This window comes from Anser anser, assembly GCF_964211835.1.
Source record: "Anser anser genome assembly, chromosome: 6".
NCBI classification, from domain to species: domain Eukaryota; kingdom Metazoa; phylum Chordata; class Aves; order Anseriformes; family Anatidae; genus Anser; species Anser anser.
The window spans coordinates 39,094,793-39,117,904 of NC_139726.1; the positions used below are offsets into that span (position 1 = coordinate 39,094,793).

General features: G+C 39.1%; 1 protein-coding gene across 17 annotated transcripts in view; it reads right to left on the bottom strand.

The window, feature by feature from the left end:
• Positions 1-23,112, bottom strand: part of ANKRD44 (ankyrin repeat domain 44) — a 151,828-nt gene that overhangs the window by 26,095 nt on the left and 102,621 nt on the right. For 10 of the 17 annotated variants that reach the window (XM_083843009.1, XM_083842997.1, XM_083843003.1 and 7 more), the window contains 6 exons: positions 20,644-20,726; positions 19,180-19,297; positions 16,741-16,809; positions 14,119-14,259; positions 11,052-11,135; positions 9,903-10,014 (listed from right to left, as the gene is read on the bottom strand). In XM_083843009.1, the coding sequence (XP_083699135.1) occupies positions 9,903-10,014; positions 11,052-11,135; positions 14,119-14,259; positions 16,741-16,809; positions 19,180-19,297; positions 20,644-20,726 (607 nt within the window). The remainder of the gene's footprint in view (positions 1-9,902; positions 10,015-11,051; positions 11,136-14,118; positions 14,260-16,740; positions 16,810-19,179; positions 19,298-20,643; positions 20,727-23,112) is intronic. The other 7 variants (XM_083843000.1, XM_083843006.1, XM_083842996.1 and 4 more) reach the window with 4 other exon arrangements.

Genomic DNA, 23,112 nt, shown 5'->3' on the forward strand with positions numbered 1-23,112 from the left:
AAAAAAAAAAAAAAAAACAGAAAATTGACAAAATTAAGGCCGTAGTAGAACAAATTGCAGGATTGGAGAGCCCCTCACAAAAGGCATATCAATGGCTTTAACTCTAAGCAGCTTAGACTGATGCAGACTAAGCTTAATGAGCTTATTACTCACAAGGCTGCATGTCTCCGTCATAAAGTCAAGCACAAACAGAAGCTTGATAGTAAACTTAGTAGCTCCCACATATATAGCCTGACAGCGCGAGAAAAGATCACAGAATCACAGAATCATCTAGGTTGGAAGAGACCTCCAAGATCATCTAGTCCAACCTCTGACCTAACACTAACAAGCCCTCCACTAAACCATATCACTAAGCTCAACATCTAAATGTCTTTTAAAGACCTCCAGGGATGGTGACTCAACCACTTCCCTGGGCAGCCTATTATAAGGGAGAGCAAACACATGAAGATTATGGACATATAACTAATAATTTTCAATATGTCTTGTCAGGCACAGCTCACAATTAAAACTAAGTCATCTGATGGATACACAGCACATCACGTGCAAGTTACCTGGCAAATCCTCCAGCTTCACCAGTGTTTCCAAGAACACGTTCACAATAGATTTCCTGTACTTGTTATAAGAGCACATAAAGTGATCCTTAGGGCTCATAATGCTTCCAGCTTAGGGCACGCTTGTAAGAAACTACCCGCAGTTGCATCTGTTACTAAAGAAAGGGAATTTAACACTCAAAACCATTTTCCCTGACAGTCCTGGCAATTTAAATCCCCAGACCCTGCAGAAAAACTCCCAGTGAGCCTGCTGCGGTGCAATACCTGCCTGCTGCAAGTTCACCGATGCACTTCTCTCAAGACATACAAGTACGGATGCTTTACTATCAGGTCATGGTTGTGGCTGACTGGAGAAAGTACAGCACATCTCATGTCTCATTTCTTGTGCCATTAATGTTATGTCTTTTAGCTGATCACATTTCTACGTCTTAATTGGCTGCAGATTTTAAGCAGATGTCAGCACTGGCAGAATTGTTCAGATGCTGCAATCCAAAGCGGTGGGCACTGTCCTCTCTGGTTAGGTTCTAACTTTTTAAAAGGTAAGGATACCCTTACTCTCTTTATGCCCTTTGGAAATTCCCAGTACTACCCCGGTACTTTCCATAACAGCACTATTTAATGCTGCATGTAATTATCTTGGGAAGTCTTCTTCACATTCAGGAACTTGATGCTTTGGGAGTAAGATGCAGACAAAGCAAGATAAAACATGTCAATTATTCAGTTCTATTGTTACAAGCTAAGAGCACTACAAGACTGCTATTATCAACTGTCTTCTCTCCCCCAGCTCCACGTGAAGATTAATAACATTTAGTTCTCACAAATTTATTTTATTTGTACAGTAAGGACATTTACAGACATAAGAGGATTTACTGCTTGATTTTATTCTGTGGTTATAATGAAGGATTATATGGGAGAATATGGTGTAGGGTTTTTTGCTTCCTCTTTTTTTTTTTTTTTTTTTACTCAAACTTGCCAGTTACTGACTCAGGATAGTTTACGTAATTGTCCTTATAGACTATAATATATTCTGAAGTTCATCTCTGAAAAAATAGCTTCATGGAACATCTCTGTAATTTAGAATTGGTATTAGGCAGAAAAGGAGGTAATACTTTCATCATGCATAAAAAGTTTAAGCTACATTTTTAAAAGGAAGATGTCAGAAGCTACTTCAAACCAGATACTAGAAACCAGATAGTGTAATGACAGGTGCTATTTTAAACCCTAAAAAGAAGAAGAATGTGATTCTGCACAAAACAACACACACCTTCACCTCCAGGCACAACCATCTGTGTGCACCACTGGTAGTTATGTCAAAGGTTTGATCTAATTCTAACATCATTGACATTAAAGTGACTTTGCACTGAGGGTTTTACTACTTTAGTATGGCTACTTCCACATTCCAGCACATATACTTCCAGCACTGTTAACTAACTTCTTCAGAGCACCATAGTTAGGTGCTATTAATACTAACCGTAAAATGGCAAAACATCAACTAGTAACAACTTTTAATGTCATTTTCAGCACTGAATAAAAATATATTGTCTAGGATGTCATTTTGAATCTTATCTTTCCTGATCAATTGCAATAGATAATTGTCTGTTCCCAGGGAAAACATAACAGCCGCAGCCTCTTTTGAATAAAGTTTTTTTTCCAGCAAGTACCAAGCTCAAGATCGAAGACTGTCATCAGTTGCTTCCAATTAAATAGAAAACAGTATTAAAATTAACCTCTATACCATTTTATACCGGGGAAGCACATTTTTAAATCTCAGATTTTTTTTGATTGTGTAATTCAAAGGTGAAATGGTACTACTATATCCTCATGGGAGACAAGCAACTCTATAAGCTCTCTCCATATTTGTAAAGCTAAATGATCCAATTATTTTAACTTGATCGTATTAAAACCAATATACTTCCTTAACATAGCCTGATATGTTTTTCCAGAAATCAGACATTAAAAATCCGACTAACCAGTGTTTACATCAATTTCGCTCATGTGCACACATTATGGGTGAAGTTAACATAAGTACATAGAAGTTTTGCAAGAGTTTAAATAGACTGAGTCTGAAAAAATTTATTAGTCATTGCATGCACCTTTTTCAGCACAACGCTTAAATATCCAGTACCCTACCAGAACAATCACCACCACGCAGACAGAACTTACCTGGCTTTTAGGGGAACAAAGTTCAAACCCTTAAGTATATCTAAACCACAAAATTCAAGCAGACCTCCAGACCCTAATCTTTTGTTGCAGCTCTTCCACTTAACACTAAATCACTTTATATTAAGTCATGTGAGTGCCATATCAATGCCATACAGCGCCACACAGCAGATTCTCACCCAGCAAATATTTGTATGAAGCAGGACAGCTCCAAACAAGAGTGAAAGATACTATCCAGTACCAGCCAACACGTCGCTTACCGAGATGTAGAAATTCAAATTCTTTGTTAATCAGAGCAGAGATCTGAGCCTGCATCTTCCACACTTGAATCACATACGTTGTTTTTTCTGAACAGAAATTGATTCTACCCCAGAGGTTCTATAAAGCCTCATACTTCGGTTTAGGACCCTCTTCCCCAGTGAAAGTTTTGCAAAATTACATACATTTCTATAAAATGTGTAAGGAAAGCTTTTGTTCGGACAAGTTATTCCTTAAAAAAAAAAATAAAAATCCTCTGTAGCTGAAAAATTTGAGCTTTGGTTAAATGTATTAGCAGTCAATTTTGAAAACGTGCTTTTCAAATGTATGTTTTGCTATTTTCTTCTCATTTATGTCTCCATTGTGAAATACACACAAGTGCGTTTTAAAGTCAGACTCACATAAAAATGCATAATTCAAGTTCCTTCTTTAAATCACTTTGAAAGTGGTCACACAGTTCCAGAAAACAGACAATGTTGGTTCCATTTCACATCACCAAAAGCAAAGCTACTTTAACATCCAGAAAAGTGTCATGCCACTTAGTACGTGCACTTGACTCATAGCTCCTAAGACTGAGGAAAAGCAACAGACTTCTAGCAAAGCTTGAGCCTGTAAGCAACAACAATGAGGAATCTACTTAAACCAAAGCAGCATACATGCAGTTGCTTGAAGTACATGGCATGCCAGTTAGGAGTAGTGATTCTTCTTCTTCAGGCTTTGTAAGAGTGAATACAAGCACTTGCAAAATAGTAAGAAGTTTAAATAAAAACCAAATATACAACATGCAATTGTTTTTCAATTACTCACTATATCCAATGGAGTTTTGCTTCCAATCTGATTAAAAACGTCAATTAGAACAATTAATGACATACTCAACTATGATGGCAATCTGCAAGTGTTTGTGGGGTCTGTTTGCTTGTTTTCCTCTTTCTTTGGAATAAATTGCGTTGCAAGCATTGCACAAACAGAATACTAAACCAGTACCTGATCCTTTATGCACCCATCTCTACTCTGTCCACCTATGGTTGAAATACTCCTGAAGCTATGAGACAACTGCCCCTGTGAATAGCTACCAGTTGCATTACTTCATACGGGAAGAAGGGAAAGAGGAAAGTAATATTCAGCGAGAATGTTTACAACTAATATATTCAATTGACAAAACAGAGATCCAAAATACACACTGTGGGAGCCTTTGCTTAATGAAGTTAGTTTGCTTTTTAAGCCTACAAATACCAATAAACCAGTGCCAGTTTCTTCTTGGAAGTCTGCTCATGCAGGCAAACATCTTCCACTGAATAAAAGAGACTGATTACATTCCCAAAACCCCAGCACCCACAGCTCTTCCTGAGCTACAGTCTAATGCAATGCCATATGCCCTTTTCATTGGATTCAGTAAATTAGAAAGAATCATATTCTGCACACGTTTACATGTAAACACCACACACACATACACGCTCACAGACAGGTACTTGAGGAACAGCACAAGCCCACAACTCCTTTCCAAACTGAAGGGAAACTGTCCCCTGAAGTTCTGCAATGGCCTTGTTACTCTCTGTCAAAAGACAGCAGATGTTAGTGCTTTGCTTCTCCCCGCCAGGAAAGAAAAATAAAAACACAACAACAACTAAAAAAATGACCAAATCTGTCAGAGACAGAAAAGCCCTCAGACATGCTAGGCAATACTCTTATCCTACAAGCCAAAGTGCCAGCAGGGTGCTGAAGCAAATGGTGAATTCCTGTACTCCCACAGAGTTCACAAGCATTAGCATCCTAGGAACCCTTTTTAGGATCAAAATTACATAGTTTTGAAACTCCTATTGATAGTTTAATTAGTGGGTACATATTGAACTAATGCTGAAATCAAAACTTAAGTAATTAAATCAATCTACCATGATCTGGGGATTCTAGGACTGAGAGAGAAATTAGAAGGTTTGTTAAGGTTATTTTCAAAGGATTATGTTCTTAAGTTCTTTTCTTCTTTTGCATTCTCCTTTTAGAACCACTAGAGTTAATGACTTCGAGCTTCCTCTGCTAAGAAAAAAAACGTAAGGATAGGTGTCTACAGCCAGTGGGGTTTGATAGAAACGGTCTCTTGTTCTGGTGCACTGAGAGCTGCACGCACAACCACCAAGCCTCAAATGCCAGCAGCTCCAGTCAGCTCCAACTGGTGCTGATAAAGGCTCATTCCTTAAGGGAGTGTCCAAATATATGTATATGGTTTTCAGAATTCTGCGCATGTGGAGTCTATTTATTTAAATACTTGTTCTGTGTATTTTTGGAGTTTTACTGGTGCTTTCTTTATGAAAATAGGCATCTGAATTCCTAACTGTACCAACTAACTTGAGAGAAAAAAAATCAAGCTTCTGAGCTGTACATGAAATAACAGCTCAGATATTCAGAGCTGACATGCAGGAAAAGCCATCACAGAGTTCGTTATGCAGTCATTCACCACACGAAATGCAATCACTGCTGCTTTCAGACAAAATGCTGCCCTTTCAGAAGGATGGAGTCAAGGAGACTGTGAGATATTCACAAAGGAGAAAACCAGAACATAGCCCCTAAATGAAGAGATTCAGGCCATGAAGTGGCCCAGGGGCTGCGCCTGCACAAGTGTCTGAGCCAGATCCTCATGTGGCAAAAGGCTATTTAATGCCTATCCCAACCACACTTCTGATTCACTCACCACTAATTACCAGTGTCCTGCTCTCATATGGGTAAATGAGCAAATTCTTGTTGATAAGAGACACACGTAGTCAGTAGTAGCTACATTAAATACCTAAGGGGTCTGAGATTTCAACTTCACAGGTTAAGGAGCAAGCATTTGAAGGCATAGATTGCTTTTTTTCCCCACTGGTAACAGCTCATCTAAAAAGGTGTCTTCTTGCTCTTCAAACTTCACAGCATAGTTGTGAGGGTCTGTTACCAGGAAATCTTCCTGGTGCACACAGATCTTCAGGTTACCTACTTCAGTCAGACACACAGACTGAGATTTGCCTTTCAGACATGATTTTCCGTTAAACCATGCTCTCCTCCCATTCTCAAGTGAATTAGCCCCTGTGCCAATTCGATTTCTGTTAGGCAAAAAGTCGATTTCATTTGCTAATGGGATAAAAAGAAGAGCAGATTAAAAGAAAAATAACCATCAATTCTTACAGTCAGAGAAGAGATTTCACTACAGAAGAAAGACATTTAATTCTGTTTGCCCTGACATTGCACAGGAACATATTTTTACCAGTGCAAAGTGCCTGACTGGCCCTCCAGATTGCAGTTTAATGTGAAATTACAATTTAAATTTCACTCTTTCCACACTGACAAGGATTCTGTGATAAGAGATTGTTTCAATGAAAAATACACTCCCCCACAAACTACTGCAGTCTGGTGATGTGATCAACTCTAACATACCACATAGCAACCTTGACCAATATCCCTGACTACCGAGCACCCAAGAAGTCAGTCCCAATCTAAAGAAACACGAGATTATATTTTACAAGTATGAAAGCAGATGAGAGAGACTGAGTTTTACTTGCTCACAAGCACACATGCCCACCACTCAGCCTTTAGGAATGGCTCATTACAGATGGAGAAAGAATTCAAGAATCTTCTTCCATTCTTCTCTTCTTAGCAACATCAAGTCATTCATTGCAGAGCATCTGCCACACTAACATCCCAGACAACCCAAAGGTCCTCCAGAAAACAGCTTCTGGCACTGGGCTCTATGGTTGAACACACAAACACAAACCTTATTTCTTTGGGTCAAAGGATATGGCCTTCTCACTCTTAATCCTTATTTCTCCTAATACCTCTGCTCTCCCCACAAAGAAATTTACCTAAATTCCTCCCAAAGTATTGGTCTCACAGGAACCACAAAAGCCAAAAAATGAAAACATATTTCTGTAGATAAGCCAGCATTTCCCAAACTGTACTCAAAGGCGTAAATATTTTGTCATGCTAGGAAGTTATGGTGCTTAAAGCACAGATCAGACCCTTAGCTAAGGAAACTCCACTAGAGACTTCTTCAGATTTTTTTTTTTTTTGTGACCATTTATTTAAGTTAATTTAGGTACCCGTTATAAAAACCAGAAGGGCAGGAGAAAAAAAAAATTAGTCTTACCAGCTCTTTGATACATTTGACATGTCCTAGAACACTGAAAAATTCATTAACATTTTGCTGTAGTTCGATATTGTGCATATACAGAAGTACTAGTAACCATTACTCATAAAAATCAAACTCAGTGTTGCATCCACTTTGCCTTAGTTTTGATCAGAATTAAAGCTCCATATTTGAAATGCTCTTCTTCCTGTAACAGTTTTATGCCCACAAAGAACCATCTTGTGGAACAAGGTAAAATAATTCTTAGATATTTTTGACTATAAGTTGCCAATAATAAATTAAAAAACATTTATCCAAGTGATAAAACAGTAAAATGAGTTCATTTGACACTGAAAAACATGTTTTTATTTCAGTAATCCTGCACGAAAAATCTCTTCTTCAGGATAGAAGAGACAGGAAACATTTCAAAAGGCGTATTCCATATGACAGAGTTCCTGTGATACAGATTAGTGGTTCAAAGTTAGCACTTGGACACCAATTTATGGGTTACTGCATGTGTGAAGCCAAAACAAAAAATGTCTGCCTATCTACAGACATATTTACACTGGAATTAGTGTTGCTGGGCTACCACTGTTCCTTGAGCAAGAACAACTAAAAATATGCTCAAAGCAAAATTACCTTTTGAGGCTGGTCCAGCTTTTTTGCCATTGTGGATAAAAGCAATAAGGGGAAGAAAAAAAAATCAATGTAAATGCGATGCCTGTATCAATCAGTTAGTCACTGTTACCAAATATAAAAAAAATACTAAACCTGGGACTTGGTAACTCCCTAGATCTAAGGGACAAATGCTCATTGAACAAAAACAGAGTCAGCTACTCTGACAGTGGGTGCAAAGATGAGTCTTGGTCCTGCTGCTGATCAAGCACAAATGCTTTTTGATACATCTAGCTTTTGTTTTCCAGAGAGACAATGAGCTGCCTATCAAACCCTAAATACCAATGGCAAAATCATGGCCCCCATGGTCCTCAGGTATACAACCTAGTACACAAAGTGGTCCTTTGCAGACAAAAAGCTAAAATCCCTAGCAATGTTCTTTCATAGAGAAACACAAAACAGCTGTATGGCTCTAGCTCTGCAAATGATACTTGGCTTTCATTTTTAATACTGCAGCTATAGTCTCAAATATGGGAGGATTAACATGGAAAAACACTGAATTTCTCTGTCCAAATATAGAACGCTTGCTGCATTGCTGTCTCTCACCCACAGTTTGCATGTCACCCTTCAAAATTAAAGAAAAACCCAACACCTCTGACACATGCTGCACTCCCAGTTCTTCCTTTTGTCTAGCATGCCTAAGTAACACTGGGACTTGATAGCAGGTTACTGTCTATAACTGATATGCTGTGAGAAAACATGCCCAGCAGCAAGCATAAGAAAAGAGAGGAGACCTTGCTCTGTGCTTGCTCTGCACCCAGCAGCACACAGGGACTACAATCTGAAGGCTGAAAGATGCTGTTAGAGAGAGCTCACACAAGTCATGCAAGAATCTGGTGATAAGACACGGGTAAGGCTGTGATACACATTGCTGTGGGCATACAAGCATAGGCTTGCACACTTCACAGAGACTATATATACGCCCTTCAAATGCCAAGAGCTTTTGTTCAAAATCCGCAGCAGGCACAGCAGAGTATTGCTCCGTCCCCACGGGCAGAATCACGTGAGAGGAGATGGCTCTAAACAAGGAAAGGCCAAATGGCTGCCACAAGTGAAAAAGGAGCAGCGATACCCTAAGTGTCCTAAATATATTTGTGCACGCAGGTGGGAGCTAAAAAGGCTTAGCGCCCCACCTGCAATTGTGACCCAGGGCTGCCCTGGTGTAATTACAGGGCAGCCATTCCTAGCTCTGGTGACCCTGGGTAGGACAGCTGCAGGATTTCCCCAACGGTGGCAGTAACTGACAGCACCGATGCATGTGGTATGAAAGCAGCATGTGTTGTGCAGAAATCCTTCTCAATAATTAAGTACTTTGGCTATTTAACAAAGAAAGTTTAACAAAGAAAGAACGAACCAAACAACATAAAACACTAAATAGCACACAGTGGTGCTATTATATTATCTTACTAAGGCCTAGATCTCTATATGATTTTCTAATTATAGCTTCTTTTTTTTTAAAAAAAGAAAAAACAACAATTAGAATTGGATCACCCTGTATATCAGGCAGTTCAGTTAAGATCCATTTTCATGACACTTCTATTTATTTATTTATTTACAACTCCCAAACTACTATAAATCCACACTATAAATCTCCCAAATTTTTGGCTTCTTATGAGATGCAATTTCTGATTGATGCAACAACAATGAAAATACAACAACTAAAAAGCAGACACATGGCATACAAGGTTGATGACAGTTACTTTAACAATGCTGCTATTATTTCTTTACAGGTTAAAAGGCATTGCAGGTATGCAGCTAACAAAAGCTATTTACTCTCTGCAGTCTGCAAGTCTGATAATGTGGCAGCTACAGAGGACACACACCATCATGCAGTGGGAACTATCCCTTATTAATGGCACATACACTAGGAACATTTTGACCACAGTTAAAAGTAATTTGAGCTCCACTCAACATTTAAGCACCAGCTTGTTGAACAAAGACTGGATTATCAAGATGATCATGTTTTTAAGATGTACCTGGTTGCATATATTTGAGTTTATTGCACCTTCCTGAGTTTATTGCAGGTTTTCACAGCATTATAAATATCTAAGGAACTCAAATTGTAACCTTTGGGTCTGTTCACAATACTAGCATATAGACAGCCACACACACACGTGTATACATACATATCAGCAGATAAGAGACCTCTGAACTGTGTGAGCACTCACCAGTTCCAAACACTGCCGGTGCCCATATGCAGCAGCGTAATGCACAGTGTTGTACCCCTCTTTGTCTTGGATGGATGGATTGGCATCGTTCTGTAGAAGGAACTCCAGACACCTGTGAACAATTCATGAGTTTAACTCACTCTATTTAACAGACTTAGTCCTCACTGCAACTAGGAGTGGCACTGGAGACAGGCAGTCAGGCAGTTAATTCTGTGTTTTAAACCGCACCTCAAATCATTTACAGGTTGACCTCCTCTTCATCACATTCACCAGTTTTTTAACCAGAAAATCCCCACTCATTTTTGAGTGGGGATTAAAAACAATCATAAAAAAAATACATTAAAAACCATCTTAAACGCAACCTTTGCTGCTATTCTAGATTCCAAATCGGTCTTCTATTACAAAGCCTGAAAGTCACAACCCTGTACCATAATGTAAACAACTAAGTTGGAAGAGCTAGAACTGCTGCTATTTTATGCAAAAACTCACACACCACAGCATTGGCCTGCAGCTATATACTATGGCAAGCTGAAAAATTGGACTTTACTGAGTTAATTTCCTGGTATGTATATATATTAATGTATTTTCCTCTTTGTTCGCATTTTTAAATCTTATTTTTCAAAGCATCCCGTATATTCTTCATAGCTCTTAACATTTTTTCTTATTCCATCAAGATATTATCATTTTGTTACAATTACTTTCTTCAATACCTTGTAATTCATAGTGAATATATGGCTGCCATATGAAAAAGGGTATTTTTAAAACAAAAAATAATAATCAATACGCAGCTAGATGAAAATGTTAATCCAAGCAAATAAATTGAAGAAGCCATTGACTGACTTCTCTTTGCAACATACATACTCAGTGCAAAGCATTAAAATAAGGCAGTGCACGGTACTAAAGAATTATTAAATTACTGAAGCAGTGTATTTTCAATTAAAAAAGAGCAACAAGCACAGAAGCAGAAATATTAGGGAATATGCACACAGAGGAAAGCATAGAGCTTTTTTCTTTAGGTTAGCCCTTATTAAAGCCAAGCATTGTGTTTAGCAGAGCAATGAAAGAGCAAAAGCAGAGTGTAAACTGCAGTGCAAAGCAGCGTCTTTCTCCAGAAACGAAGTTTAACTTCTTTATTGATACCAAACTTACAATGCAGCTTCTTTTTCCTTCATCTCACTGGCTCTTTCAAGTTCTTCAGCATTTTCATGGGAGTTACCTAAAATATTCTTTCTTCTTAGCATAAACAACAGAAAAATGCAGCTTATTTTCAAAATATGAATGATTTTGATGCAGTCTGCCACCCATCCCCAATCTCCTCTGCAAGGAGTTGACCTCCTCCAGCCAATAGTAAAAGAAAATAAGTAAGTATGTAAATTTAATGAGCATACTACGTGGGTCTGCAGCAAGCAATGGAGACAACTACAACATGGCAGTTTATCATCCTGCCAGTCAATGCCAAAAAAAAAAAAAAAAAAAGGGCGGGAAAGAAAATTCTGGTTTCTATCAGAAGCAGTTTGCTCATTACTTTCCAGAATCCTTCCATATCTCCTACAGCAATGTTGTGTGTTCTGTTCTGTTCCCACTGCAGAGAGGAATTCAGGATTACCACAGCTTTCTGCTTCCTACAATGACTTGCTAGTAACATTAAAGATTCAGAGCACTGGGAAACTTTAGACTACTTCAGTATCAGTACCTATCTTGAATATGCTTTAGCTGTGTTGCTGACTCTCCTCACTTTCTGTGACATATCTTGGCAACACCGTGAGATGTTGCCTCAGATTCTCAAATGCCTGGTCAGATTCTCTAGATTCTTCTAAGAGCTCAGCATGTCTTCACACTCCTGCACACCTGGATCATTTGTGGCATCTCTGCTCCCCAGCCAAATGGGTGAAGATTGTGATTTGTGACCTTACAGTCAGACTGTGATTATGAACTTGCTTGGCCACCAAGACCAACACATGCTTCCAAACTTCAATGAACAGGACAGATCAGTACCTTGAAAGGCCTGTAAGGAGGACTGTTTGCTGACTTCAATCCATATATAACACGCATATTCCAAATTTGATTCCGCACAACGCAGAACAGTACATTCTTTCCTTATCATGCTATTTTCCATTTCTATTATTGAGATTTTATATTCTTCCTGTGGGTGCCAACAGTAATGGATTGTTCCACAAATCCAGGGTCTGTCTGATGGGCACTGACTCATAAGGAAAACTTATTTATCAATTAAAAAAAATCCTCCCCTGAATGTTAACACTGTAAGCTCATGGATAGTCCTCGTGTGTTATGTTGAATCAAGATAGTTGGTCAAAGCTCAGAAAAGCCATAGAAGACACCTGTGTACTGACCAGGATTTCAAACGTCTCATATAACAAATGAAAGCCCTATATGCATCTGCTTTCTGTTAACTAAAAATCAGTGAGATCCCAATATAGGATTCCCTGAACAGAATAAGCCATGATCTGGAAAAAAAACACATATTCAGAAACTTGAATAATCTGTTTAAGGAAAATGCTTTTGTGATTTCCACTGCAGAAGGGGTATTTTTTTGAAGTCCATAAGTAAAAAGAGTTACCAGAATAGCTGAAACAGTACAACTACCTTGCTGCACCAAGACTTCTATCTGCTCATTAACTGCCCATGCCCAAAGTTAAATGATTTTGAATATTCTTTGGACTAACACTGTCTGATCTTGGGAGATCTTTGTCATTCAGAATAAAAAAAAAAAAGCTGTCCTATAAAATCATGGACTGCAAATAACATTTCATCTATGCAACAAGACGACTTCTACAACATCTCAAACTGGAAAATTTAATAAGACAACATCACCACATCAGAATCAATTTATGTTTGGATTATGGGGGCAAATAAAGGTCACATATTCAGGCCAATGTTCAGAATATGGTTAAATTTTTATTTTATTTTTTCCATTACCAATAGAATTAGCTACATCCTTAAGTTAACCAAGAGCTTGTTTACATGCAGGAGCATCACCTGTAAAAAGTCAGAAGCTGAAAAACGTACACTGAATTGCAATTCTCAAAGGCCTGAGTAAGACCTCACCCTGGCAAGACAGATTTAGAAACAGTCAGTGCTGAAAGCCTTCATGTAAGACTACTCTGCTTGTAATGCCAAGAACGGTCCTTTGAAGAGCCTGCTGCCTTCTTCCCAGCACTGTTCAGGTTTGAGGTTGATAGGGAAGACATTTTTGATATCAGTATTATCATGGCAAATGAAGCAAATGATGAGGAAGCTATTGATGTTCAAGTATGGTATCCAAACCTCTACAAGGTTAAGGAGAAGTCTGAAGTGGCTCTGAGGTGGTATTCTATTGTGAATGTGCCACACTTTTTTTTCCCCCCTTTAATTCAGACCTCTGCATATTAGCAACCAAAAAATAGTTCCTTAGAGTCTGAAGTAAAGAGGTAGATAAGCATGGGATAACCTAAAACAAATACAGGTCACTAACAATTTTAAGAGAGCGCTAACAGGATAATTGGGCCTGTTTTATACAGTATGTTATAGGGAAGAGATTATGAAAACATGCAACTAACTGGGAATCAGAAACTGCAGTCAGTAACCACAGGATTTTTAAGTTTTGCAGCTGTTTTCCCCCTTCCAAACTTTTCTCAAAAGAACAGCTTTGCATTCTGCCGAAGGATATTCCCCAGGCCTCTCTCCTCTTAGTCTCTAAAGAGCAGCCTATTTGGAGAGGGTGAGTGTTTTTATCAGGTCTGACCGTGGAGAGACAGATCAGTAGGATCTATCCCATCTTTGCCAAAAAGTATGTCAGAATGGCCAGATGTTTGTCACTGCAGTCCATCTGGGAAAACCTCTCCTACTGCTGCCTCTTCTCCCACCCTTTCTGACGGCCTTGCAAAGCAGATATGGAAAATTCTCTGAGCTTCCTGTAGTGAGGAAACTACACAGAGGAAAACAGAAGACAATGTTTGTAAAATAGTTCATTAGGACAGAGAGGCTGCAAAACTGCGTGTTACATGAAAGGTAAACTGTAGAGCTGAGATTCCACATCATCTAGGGATCTGGCTTATAGTCAGAGCAATTCAGTGTGGAGTTATGCATACATCTGAGAGAAATTCCTTTGCTAACAAAACCCATTTTTTGGTTCAAATGGCATAGCATCACGAGGAGAGCAGAATGACACTGATTTGGCAAAACACTTTAAATAAAGAATAAAAATAGGTTATCTTACTTTCGGTCCATGTCAGAAGCAGCAGCATAGTGCAAAGGGGTGCGCCCCCAGTCATCTGTTTCGTTAATATTGGCTCCGGTTGTCACCAGTGTCTCAATACAGTGGAAATGACAATTTGCAGCTGCATAGTGCAAAGGTGTCCTGAAACACAAGAGACAGTTTGTTACCTCATATTCCAGCATGCACTGCCAGGGATAACAATAAATCTTCACTGCTGTATTCCTACAGATTTCCAGCAAGTCAATACCAGCACCTTATGTTCCTCTGATGAAATGCAAAGTTATGCAAATTGAACAAATTACTGTGTTATTAGGAAGTTTTGGTGCTCCTACCAAGCCTAGTGGCAAAGAGATCCAAAATCTGCATCTTGCAAACAACCTGTTCCCAGTGAAATCTGCTGCTGCTGCTCTGCGTACACCACTACGTGCCTCCAGCTGGGAGGCAGAGGAGAGGAGGACATCCCTCGCAGCATCTTATTTAGTGGGGATGACTGCCCATGACGAGAGAAATATATATAAGTGTATAAAGCATACATAAAGCACAGCTATAGTTCTCACCACTTTATAACTCCAAAGTGGATCCCTCTCCTAATATCCCCCAAAGAAGAAAACAAAACCCATGGTCTGGAGACACACAATGTGTTTCTCCTGTCTCAAAAATATTCCCACATGGGAGCAGACTAAGCTTTTTCTAACTCAAGGTACTTAAAATAGAATTTTTAGGAAAAAAACAATTGGAAATGGATCTGCCACACACTTTACAACAGGCAGGGCTGTACCAACTGAACAGAGCAACTGACCCAGGCTTTATTATCCCCTCCCTTATAGTTGCCTTCTTTTTTTCCTGTTTATATAATAATACACATATAAACTCTCTTTTAAGGATGACTTTGCATAGCATTATTATGCTTTTATATTTTTTATTATGCACAGTCAACGCTTTAAAAGCTTCTTTGTCCATTGGATGGAATTAAGTTTGGTTTCTCTGCAGCCTGATAATCCACCTGCTGTGCAGCACTGCTCAACATGACAGGGGACGTGTATCAGTAGTCAAACGTGCCTCTGCCAAGGCTCAACGCCAGTTGTTCACTTTGACTAGCTTCAGCTGCTCAGAATTACCCCACAGAGGCAACCCCGCTCCAGACAATGAAACTACAGTTTGTACACAGCTCCAAAATCATCTTGGCATAGGCAGGCTCAGCAGCACCAGAGGTGGACTGCGACGGAGACAGAGATGTGGGGGCATCCCATCACACTGACAAATTCCAAAGCCCAAGAAAAGATTCATTGTGCGGGAAAATTCAGCATGCCACATGCTCAGCACACCCACTTCAAAGCCTGAATGTCATTCAGAGGGAGCTCACATTGTCAGAAAAATTTCCAGCAGGGCTGAAACTTGCAGTCTCCCTCTGCTACACAAAAATCCTTGACTAATTTAAATTCATTCATCCCCTAAAATCATCTACTTTCAATTTGGTGGAAGTTGTTTTAAAAAAAAAACAAAAAACAGAAACAGTCAGAGTATAGTTCATTTTTGAACCTGGTTCATTTAAATGGGACAGAAGAATATCTTAATTTCTATTTACATATCTGACACTTCTACTTGATATATTAAAAGGATATGAATAATAATCACTGCTGTCCCTCTACCAGGAAGTACCATCCACAGTGCCCGAGCCATGCTGGAACCTTTCAGCTGTAATTCATTTACATTAGTATAATGACAAGGCTTTTACTACGTTCTGCCTGAAAAACAGGTACCCCAGCGGTATTTACAGAGAATTTCTGCAGCATCTTGAGTTCAAATGCACTTACCGTCATCAAATGGTTAACTTGAATTCCCCTTCCTCACTGATCTAAAGCAACTGCAAATGCATGCATACCTCATGATTTACAGCTTCAAAGAAGCAGGAAACCCAGGCTCAGTGCTTAGGCACCTCACTGCCACAGCTGAGGGTGGATGATAATGTAACCATTACAGGGCTGTATGGCCACAGCAGTGATATATAAATGTATAATGGCACAATCTGCTATCACACAAAACACAATGTACCAAACCAAACGGTGCTATTAGCTTGGCTACTGCTCTTCCCCTGCTCTAATTCCACTCCTATGTTTTAGGGAACCTGCTTTGGAAACATCTGCCTTGTTGAAAAAACATACGACAAAATGCTTGAGAGATTCTGCAGCAATCAGAGTGAAATCTCTGCATCCATTCCTGGCATAGCAACACTCATAGCAACTCTTCATACGGAAGGGAAAAAAACTTAGGAAGCATGTCAAATAGCAGCAATCCTTCTCATCATAACAAGGGCGCTGTCTTGGGCACATCAGCACAAGAATTCAGGCAATAAGAAAAGCAATAAGGGAAAAAAAATAATACACCTGTGATATTTTTAAAACATAAAACTTGAGAGGGTGGGATGGCTTTTATGTATATAATTAAGTCTGCACCTGTCTGGCATATAACTGTAGCAGCAGTTCTGTAGGGAAAGCCAAACTCCTACTTTATTTTCCTGACATTTTTCCTGGAACACAAAATTTCCAGACTGAGGTGGTCTTTCTTCCTTGACTGCTAGTTTCTCCTTTTATTTTTTTTAAATTAACCTCATAATTTACTTACCTCCCACATTTGTCCTTCTTATTAAAATCTGCTCCACTGCTTTGCAAGAGTTTTATACATTCAACATTACTGAAAAGAGAAGTAAAAAATAATAATAAAGCATGAACAAAGCAGAAGCTTACATCTTGATTGCCTCCCCACCCCCAAACGGGAAAAAGTTACTCTACAATTGTACTATCTGCAGTGCAATATCAGGGTATAGCCAACTACAACCTGAAATTCAATCACAACAAACAGAAAGTGACAGTTTAAAAGTCAATTTCGTTTGTTTCTAGAAAAACTCAGACTTCTCTTCTGCAGAAGAAAAATAAATATTTTTTCCAAAGAAAAAGCAGTAAATATGATCTGAACACAGTGTGTTTGGAGATTTTCAAAGGGAGTTGTACTCTAATGCTTCCCACACTGAAATGCTATTTTATGAGAGAGCTTTTAAAGTTGTTGCTAGCTTATAAAATGTCAGTCTAATAATGAAGAGGTGACATTTAACAAAATCCACCCCCTTCTAGAAAAGCATTCAACAGTAAGCACTGTGCTAAAATCCTGCTTACTTTAGTGAGATTCAATTACAAGAGTTACTTTTAGGTTCATTTTCATATAATTTGTTGACACATGATAGACTTAAGCATGTCTTTAAGTGCATTGCTGAATAAGGGGCATAAGTATTTAAAACGATTGTCATATTTAAATTGCATTTATATAAGTGGATGAGTTAGGCTCCATTGTTTTTTTTACCTGTTCAAAGAATTCAACACAGCTTCTTTGTGTCATTTAAAGCCAGGTGATTTTTAATGGAAAATATAGCAGCTAAATTTTAATACGTTTTGTAATTTAGGAGAATATATGTATGACCCCAAGCCAGAAAGTGACGTGAAGAAGCATAGCACTTTCCAAGACTTCTTTTTCATTAACAGGGGCAATAAATCATTTCTGTTCACAACCAGATGAGCAGACTTCTGAAGTATGTTGTTTTCTACATACCCATACAACTCCCATTAATGTAATGAGAGAAACAGGCATGTGTCAGGGGAAAAAAATAAATAAATGCTTTTTGCATAGCTCCAGCTCCAGGGAAAAAATGGCGGGATGCGGTATGTTGGCATGTGTTCATCCCTACTCTAAACTGCTATTGCATAAAATAACATCAAAACACTCACCACAACATACTAAAAATAAAAATACTTGTTAGTGATGACAATTGTAGTAAACCACTGGAAAAATATGACTTATTTTCATAAACTACTTTTGCTTCTTGTGAAGCCTCCCTTTCGTTCTCTTTTGGACTTCCAGGTTGTTTTTGTTATTCCTTTTGAGTGCAGCCTTATTGAAGAGGTAGCATCTGAAGTGTACTATAATAATTTCAATCCAAGCAACAATCATACCTCCTCTATTAATAACAGCAGACAAGTATCAACAAGAAAAATACCGTAAGAATAATAAAAACAGTATTCAGCCCAATTTCATTAGGCGTCTGTAATTATGAAAATTTTGAGATACATCTATTTTGATTCACCAAGAAGAAAAGCAACTTCCTGAAAGATTGCCAAGTATTCACCGTGGATGACCATTTCTGCTTGCTAAAATCATAGAGAATGCAGACTGGGTTCTAGCCAAGGCTCCATTTCAGCTGTTTTCTGAGCCATAGTCCTCCACAGAAGAGTCAAAACTCAATGCTTGCCAAATGCTTTGTCCTTTTGCTAGGTTAACTTCACACAGCTCCACTGACAATTATTTGGAAACACTTAAACTAACTGGATGCTACATTTACAACATAAATTGAAGTATTTCAGTTTTAATTTGTTTCCATTTCCATGCTCCCAGCACTCATCAGGAATGTATCATTCTGAAAGGGTAAGTCTTTGGCTTTCTGATTTGGTGATCTTTGTGTTGTTGTTTTAAGAACTTTTAAACTTGTACCTGAAAATTAGGAGGGAGAGCTGCATTTGGACTCCAGGGTTCTTGCCTCAAAACACAACACTGTCCTTGAGGCAGCAATACAGACCAACGGAGGAGGCTGGGAATAACTGCCCTGCCAGCAGCATCCCAGGAGCCACAGCTCCTTCTCCTTACTCTGCTTTGCTTTAAGAACTGACACTTTTCTGCTCACTGCTGGCCCTCAGCAACTCTTATGGCAATAAACCGATCTGGGTGAGTACACAGCACTCCAACCCAAAACTGAAGCAGTCTTCACATGGGCACAGAAAGGAAGCTTTACCCTACATCTGAAACTCGTGCTTCAATCACAACCCAGCTGTCTGTTTTAGAGGAGTCCTTTCAGACCACCTCCTTTGCTTTGCAAACAATGTGTGCATGAGAGCAGTGGCAAAATAAAACCTCAAGTGACCAGAATTTGACATCTGTGGATGGCACAGACAAACTGGCTTGCAACAAATCTGCGATGAAAGCAAAAAACTTGTAACAGCTACAGTCACAATTACTCACCCTCCTGCAGCGGCAGCGTGGAGGCATGTTCTTCCAAAACTATCAGGGGTGTCTATTTCAAAGCCTGCAGACAGCACGTGCTCATTACTAAACAAGGACACTATGCTATACTTTTGTCCTAGTTAAACCACAAGAAACATCGCAGAGACAGAAAAATCAGTTAGTTAGAAAAAACAGAACGCAAGCAACTACAGTCAGAAAGAGGTTGTCACGGAAACAGTGAGTGGCTGCTCCACTTTGGCAGCTCTATAAAAAGAGCTGTGAAGTCAACAAGAATTTAGTTCCGCATCCAGCTCTGCACCACATCCCTATTTAAAACCACATGACAGGCATTCAGGAGTTAGATACTTATTGAGATAACTATGACAGCAGGACATGGAGACAGAAAACATGAAGAGATGAGAAAAACTACAGAGTCAGCCTGAGCATGAAATACGGTAATTTCTATTGTGTGTGGGTTTAGGTTTAGTTTTTTGAAAGAGGCTTGCAGGAGCATGCACGGATAGTCATGAAGATGCACAAGGCCAAACTATAAGCCTGTCAGTGGTCACCCAGAGCTTCCTTTCCCTTCCTGATCTGATGGTCAAGACCAACACATGCATAGGTTTACTGTAATGTGGTAGGGAATTATCATTTTTCACACTTTTTTATCACTTAGGTGACTCAAACTTATGGAAAAAAGTAGTTGTAGGAGATTTTGTGTGTTGAGTAATGAAATACTTTTCTAGGAAAAAAATTGATCTGCCTTGTTAGGTTTTTTTTGTGTGTTTCTTGTTTGGTTTTTGTTTCTTTTTTTTTTTTTGATTGGGTTTTTGTTTGTTTCTTTGTTTGTTTTTTAAACTCACACAAACTCTTGCCTAGAAAAAAAATATTTAGGATTTGGCTTATTACTGCCTCTTTTGAAATGGTTGTGTCAGCAGACTCCTGCTGCTTTTGCTTTGGACTCTGGTAAGGATCCTGGGACCGCTCTCCATAGACTACACCTTCACTAATTTCCCCTCTTGCGCGTGCAGAACTTTGGCCAGCCTTTACTCTGGCCAAATTCAGAAACATACTTTAGCTGTAATTAAGATACAGCATGCCAACAAGATGCAAATACCTGTGCAAGTGTGGGCTTCAAGGAGATAATTTTGTCAATTACTTCTTTGAGGAGAGGGAAAAAAATTGTGTCTTGCATGCCTAAAATTTGGAAAAGCATCCTAAATTTTCTCCCTCTTCCTAGTGAATTAATATAAACTCTCTTTGCCTACCAGGAGAAAAGGGCTTTGGGCATGAACAATACAGGATGCAAGGAATTACCAGCATGCTGTTAGGAAAGCCTCGCACACTGTGTACACCACACCAGGCAGCAGCAAAGGAAGTATTTCATTTGAACATTTCACAACAATGGGTATAAAGGGGCTGTAAGCAGCACAGACACACATTACTGAGCTCCACAGATGCCGCTTGGCTTGGTTTACTTACCCGATGACAACAATTTCCTGCAGCAGTCTGAGTGAGCATTCAGGGCTGCTAGGTGTAGAGGGAACATGTTGTGGATCCCACACCTGAAAGGCACAACAGTCTCATTAGACGAGGTCATGTAACAATACAGGTGGCATACAAACACAGCACATGAAAAGGTCTTTTAATGAAGGCAGCATTTTTGATCCTTTTTAAGGAAAATTCTTCCTGCCTTGTTAATTTTATCTGTATTTCCTTACCATTCTTCTCAGGAGTTAAAAATATTCTGATACAGAAAAATCTTGGCATTATGCTTTGAACAGAATGTGGTAGGAAGGTTTCTAAAAATGGGAGATGAAAGCTAAGGTAAAGGCGAAAGCAAGCGAGCAGACACTGCTAAGAATCAATCTCCCAGCATAGGATGCACATATTTTTGCATCAGCTAAACATACCACAATGGCCATTCTGAGGGACAAAAGTAAACGCCAAAAGCTTTTTAGTATTATTTCTGAAATCCATTTTTACTGCAGTAAATGTCCCTTAGGTAACTCTTGCCTGGGTTTTCAAAGCCTCCCCTTCTTCCCTCTCCCCTGGGGCTAGTGTAGCCAATGATTCTTTTTCACATTTTCCTTTAGGGTGCCATGACACTTAGGGTTTTCCTCCCACATACTGATAACTAATCATCTAATCCTGTTTGCTCCAGCTACTGTCGTCACATGCTCTTTCACTCCCCCCCCCCCCCCCTTTAATACATGACCGTTCTTTTCAATTACACTATAAACTCCTCTGAGCAGACATACTGGGTTAAACAAAAACAAAACAAAAAAAAGTAGACACCTATCTTTACGCTAAACCTGTATCAGGCAACCACGTAGTTCTTAAACAAGCCAAACACTCAGCAGCTTTTATTAACATTAGCAAATCATCCCAGTTCAGACCCTAACCATGCCACTGTCTACTGTCTTAGAAGACTTCTGAGTTTGGACATCTTGGCTTCTGTCATTGAGCACTGATTTGCGATTAGCATCTTGTTATTCTAGAAATACCATTAAGCAGTCCTCCAAGTGCATATAAACACAGAGCCTGTGTAACCAACTATCTGAACAAGATTATTATCTCCTGACTGCTCCAGCCAATAAATTTTTGAATAATGACAAACTCTTGAACAACTGCAGATGGATTCCTCTCTGAAAGACAACTGGTAGATGAACGAGAGTGATCACCTCATGGAAGAGGATTTTAGATCCAGACCAAAGACAAAGGAACTTTTTTTTTTCTCTGCAGAATTCACCATAAATCATAATTGCTTATCATGCTTTAGACAAAGAAGTGGTTGGATATTTATAAGGATATCTTGTTCTCTCCAAAATTTTATACATGTGTATTTAACAAATTTGGGGTTGTTTTTAACAACCTCATTCCTTCCAGAATCCACAGGCCCATCCTTCCTCTGTCTTCACATTAAATTTGTCTTCCTTGCTGCTTCACTACATTAAAGAGTGACTTTAGGTGCTGCACAAATATTCTTTTGCCAGTATCATTTTCTACCTCATGGATTAAATCTCTTAAAAGATGATCTGTCAGTCTGTTCTTCAAAAGGAAGCAGCACAAGCTTCATCAAGCTGCTGCATCTGTATAAGCAGGTTGCATTTTTTAGCTGTGGACTCATTTATTTAAGCGAACATTGGACATTCTGTATTCACATTGCTTCTACACCCATTTCCCTCCATCTCCATCTCCATCTAGCTATCTCAAGCAATATTTTTCTTCTTTTAGGTCCAGATTTCCACCCAGCACGTTTTGGCTGGTTTCCATCAAAATACACTCTGCACATCTGCTAGCCAGTCACACTTCTACAGCACTGATCACACGAGTTCCTCCCATCACTTACACACACTCTCCTTAAAATGCAATTGCCTCAAAGACTGACTGAGCTGTTTGCAGTTGTTGCTAACATGCTGAATTCTGTCTTTCAAAACCAGTTTGGGGAGCTCAGCCAGAGCTATTCATGTGCAATACATATAAAAGCCCATTCCCAGTGTTTCAAACGCTCCTTGCCGAGCACAATAGCATCACTTGGATCTGCCTGGTATCTCTGGTTATCTCACTTCACTTATTTCTGGTGCTGGTAGAAGTAATTTATTTGATCAATATTCAAGTCACCCAAGTGCAAAATAGAAATTTCTAACTGGATAACCTTGAGTCCAAGAGGGGCTATCCCATAGCATCTCATTTTACCCTGAAGCCTCAAGAAAAGAGGCAGACTGAGACTTACTGTACTGTCAAAAGAGCTAGCAAAAATACACATCTATTTAGACACCAAGATCTTCACATAGGCTATGTTAACAGAATCCAGTAACATTAGCTGAAGCCTGTGGAATTTCATTATCCATGACAACTCCACCTTCAGAGATTGCATGGCGACAGTCATATTTGATATACGAACATGGGCAAAAGTGTCACTTCCTTTAACATGCTAAAGCAAACAAA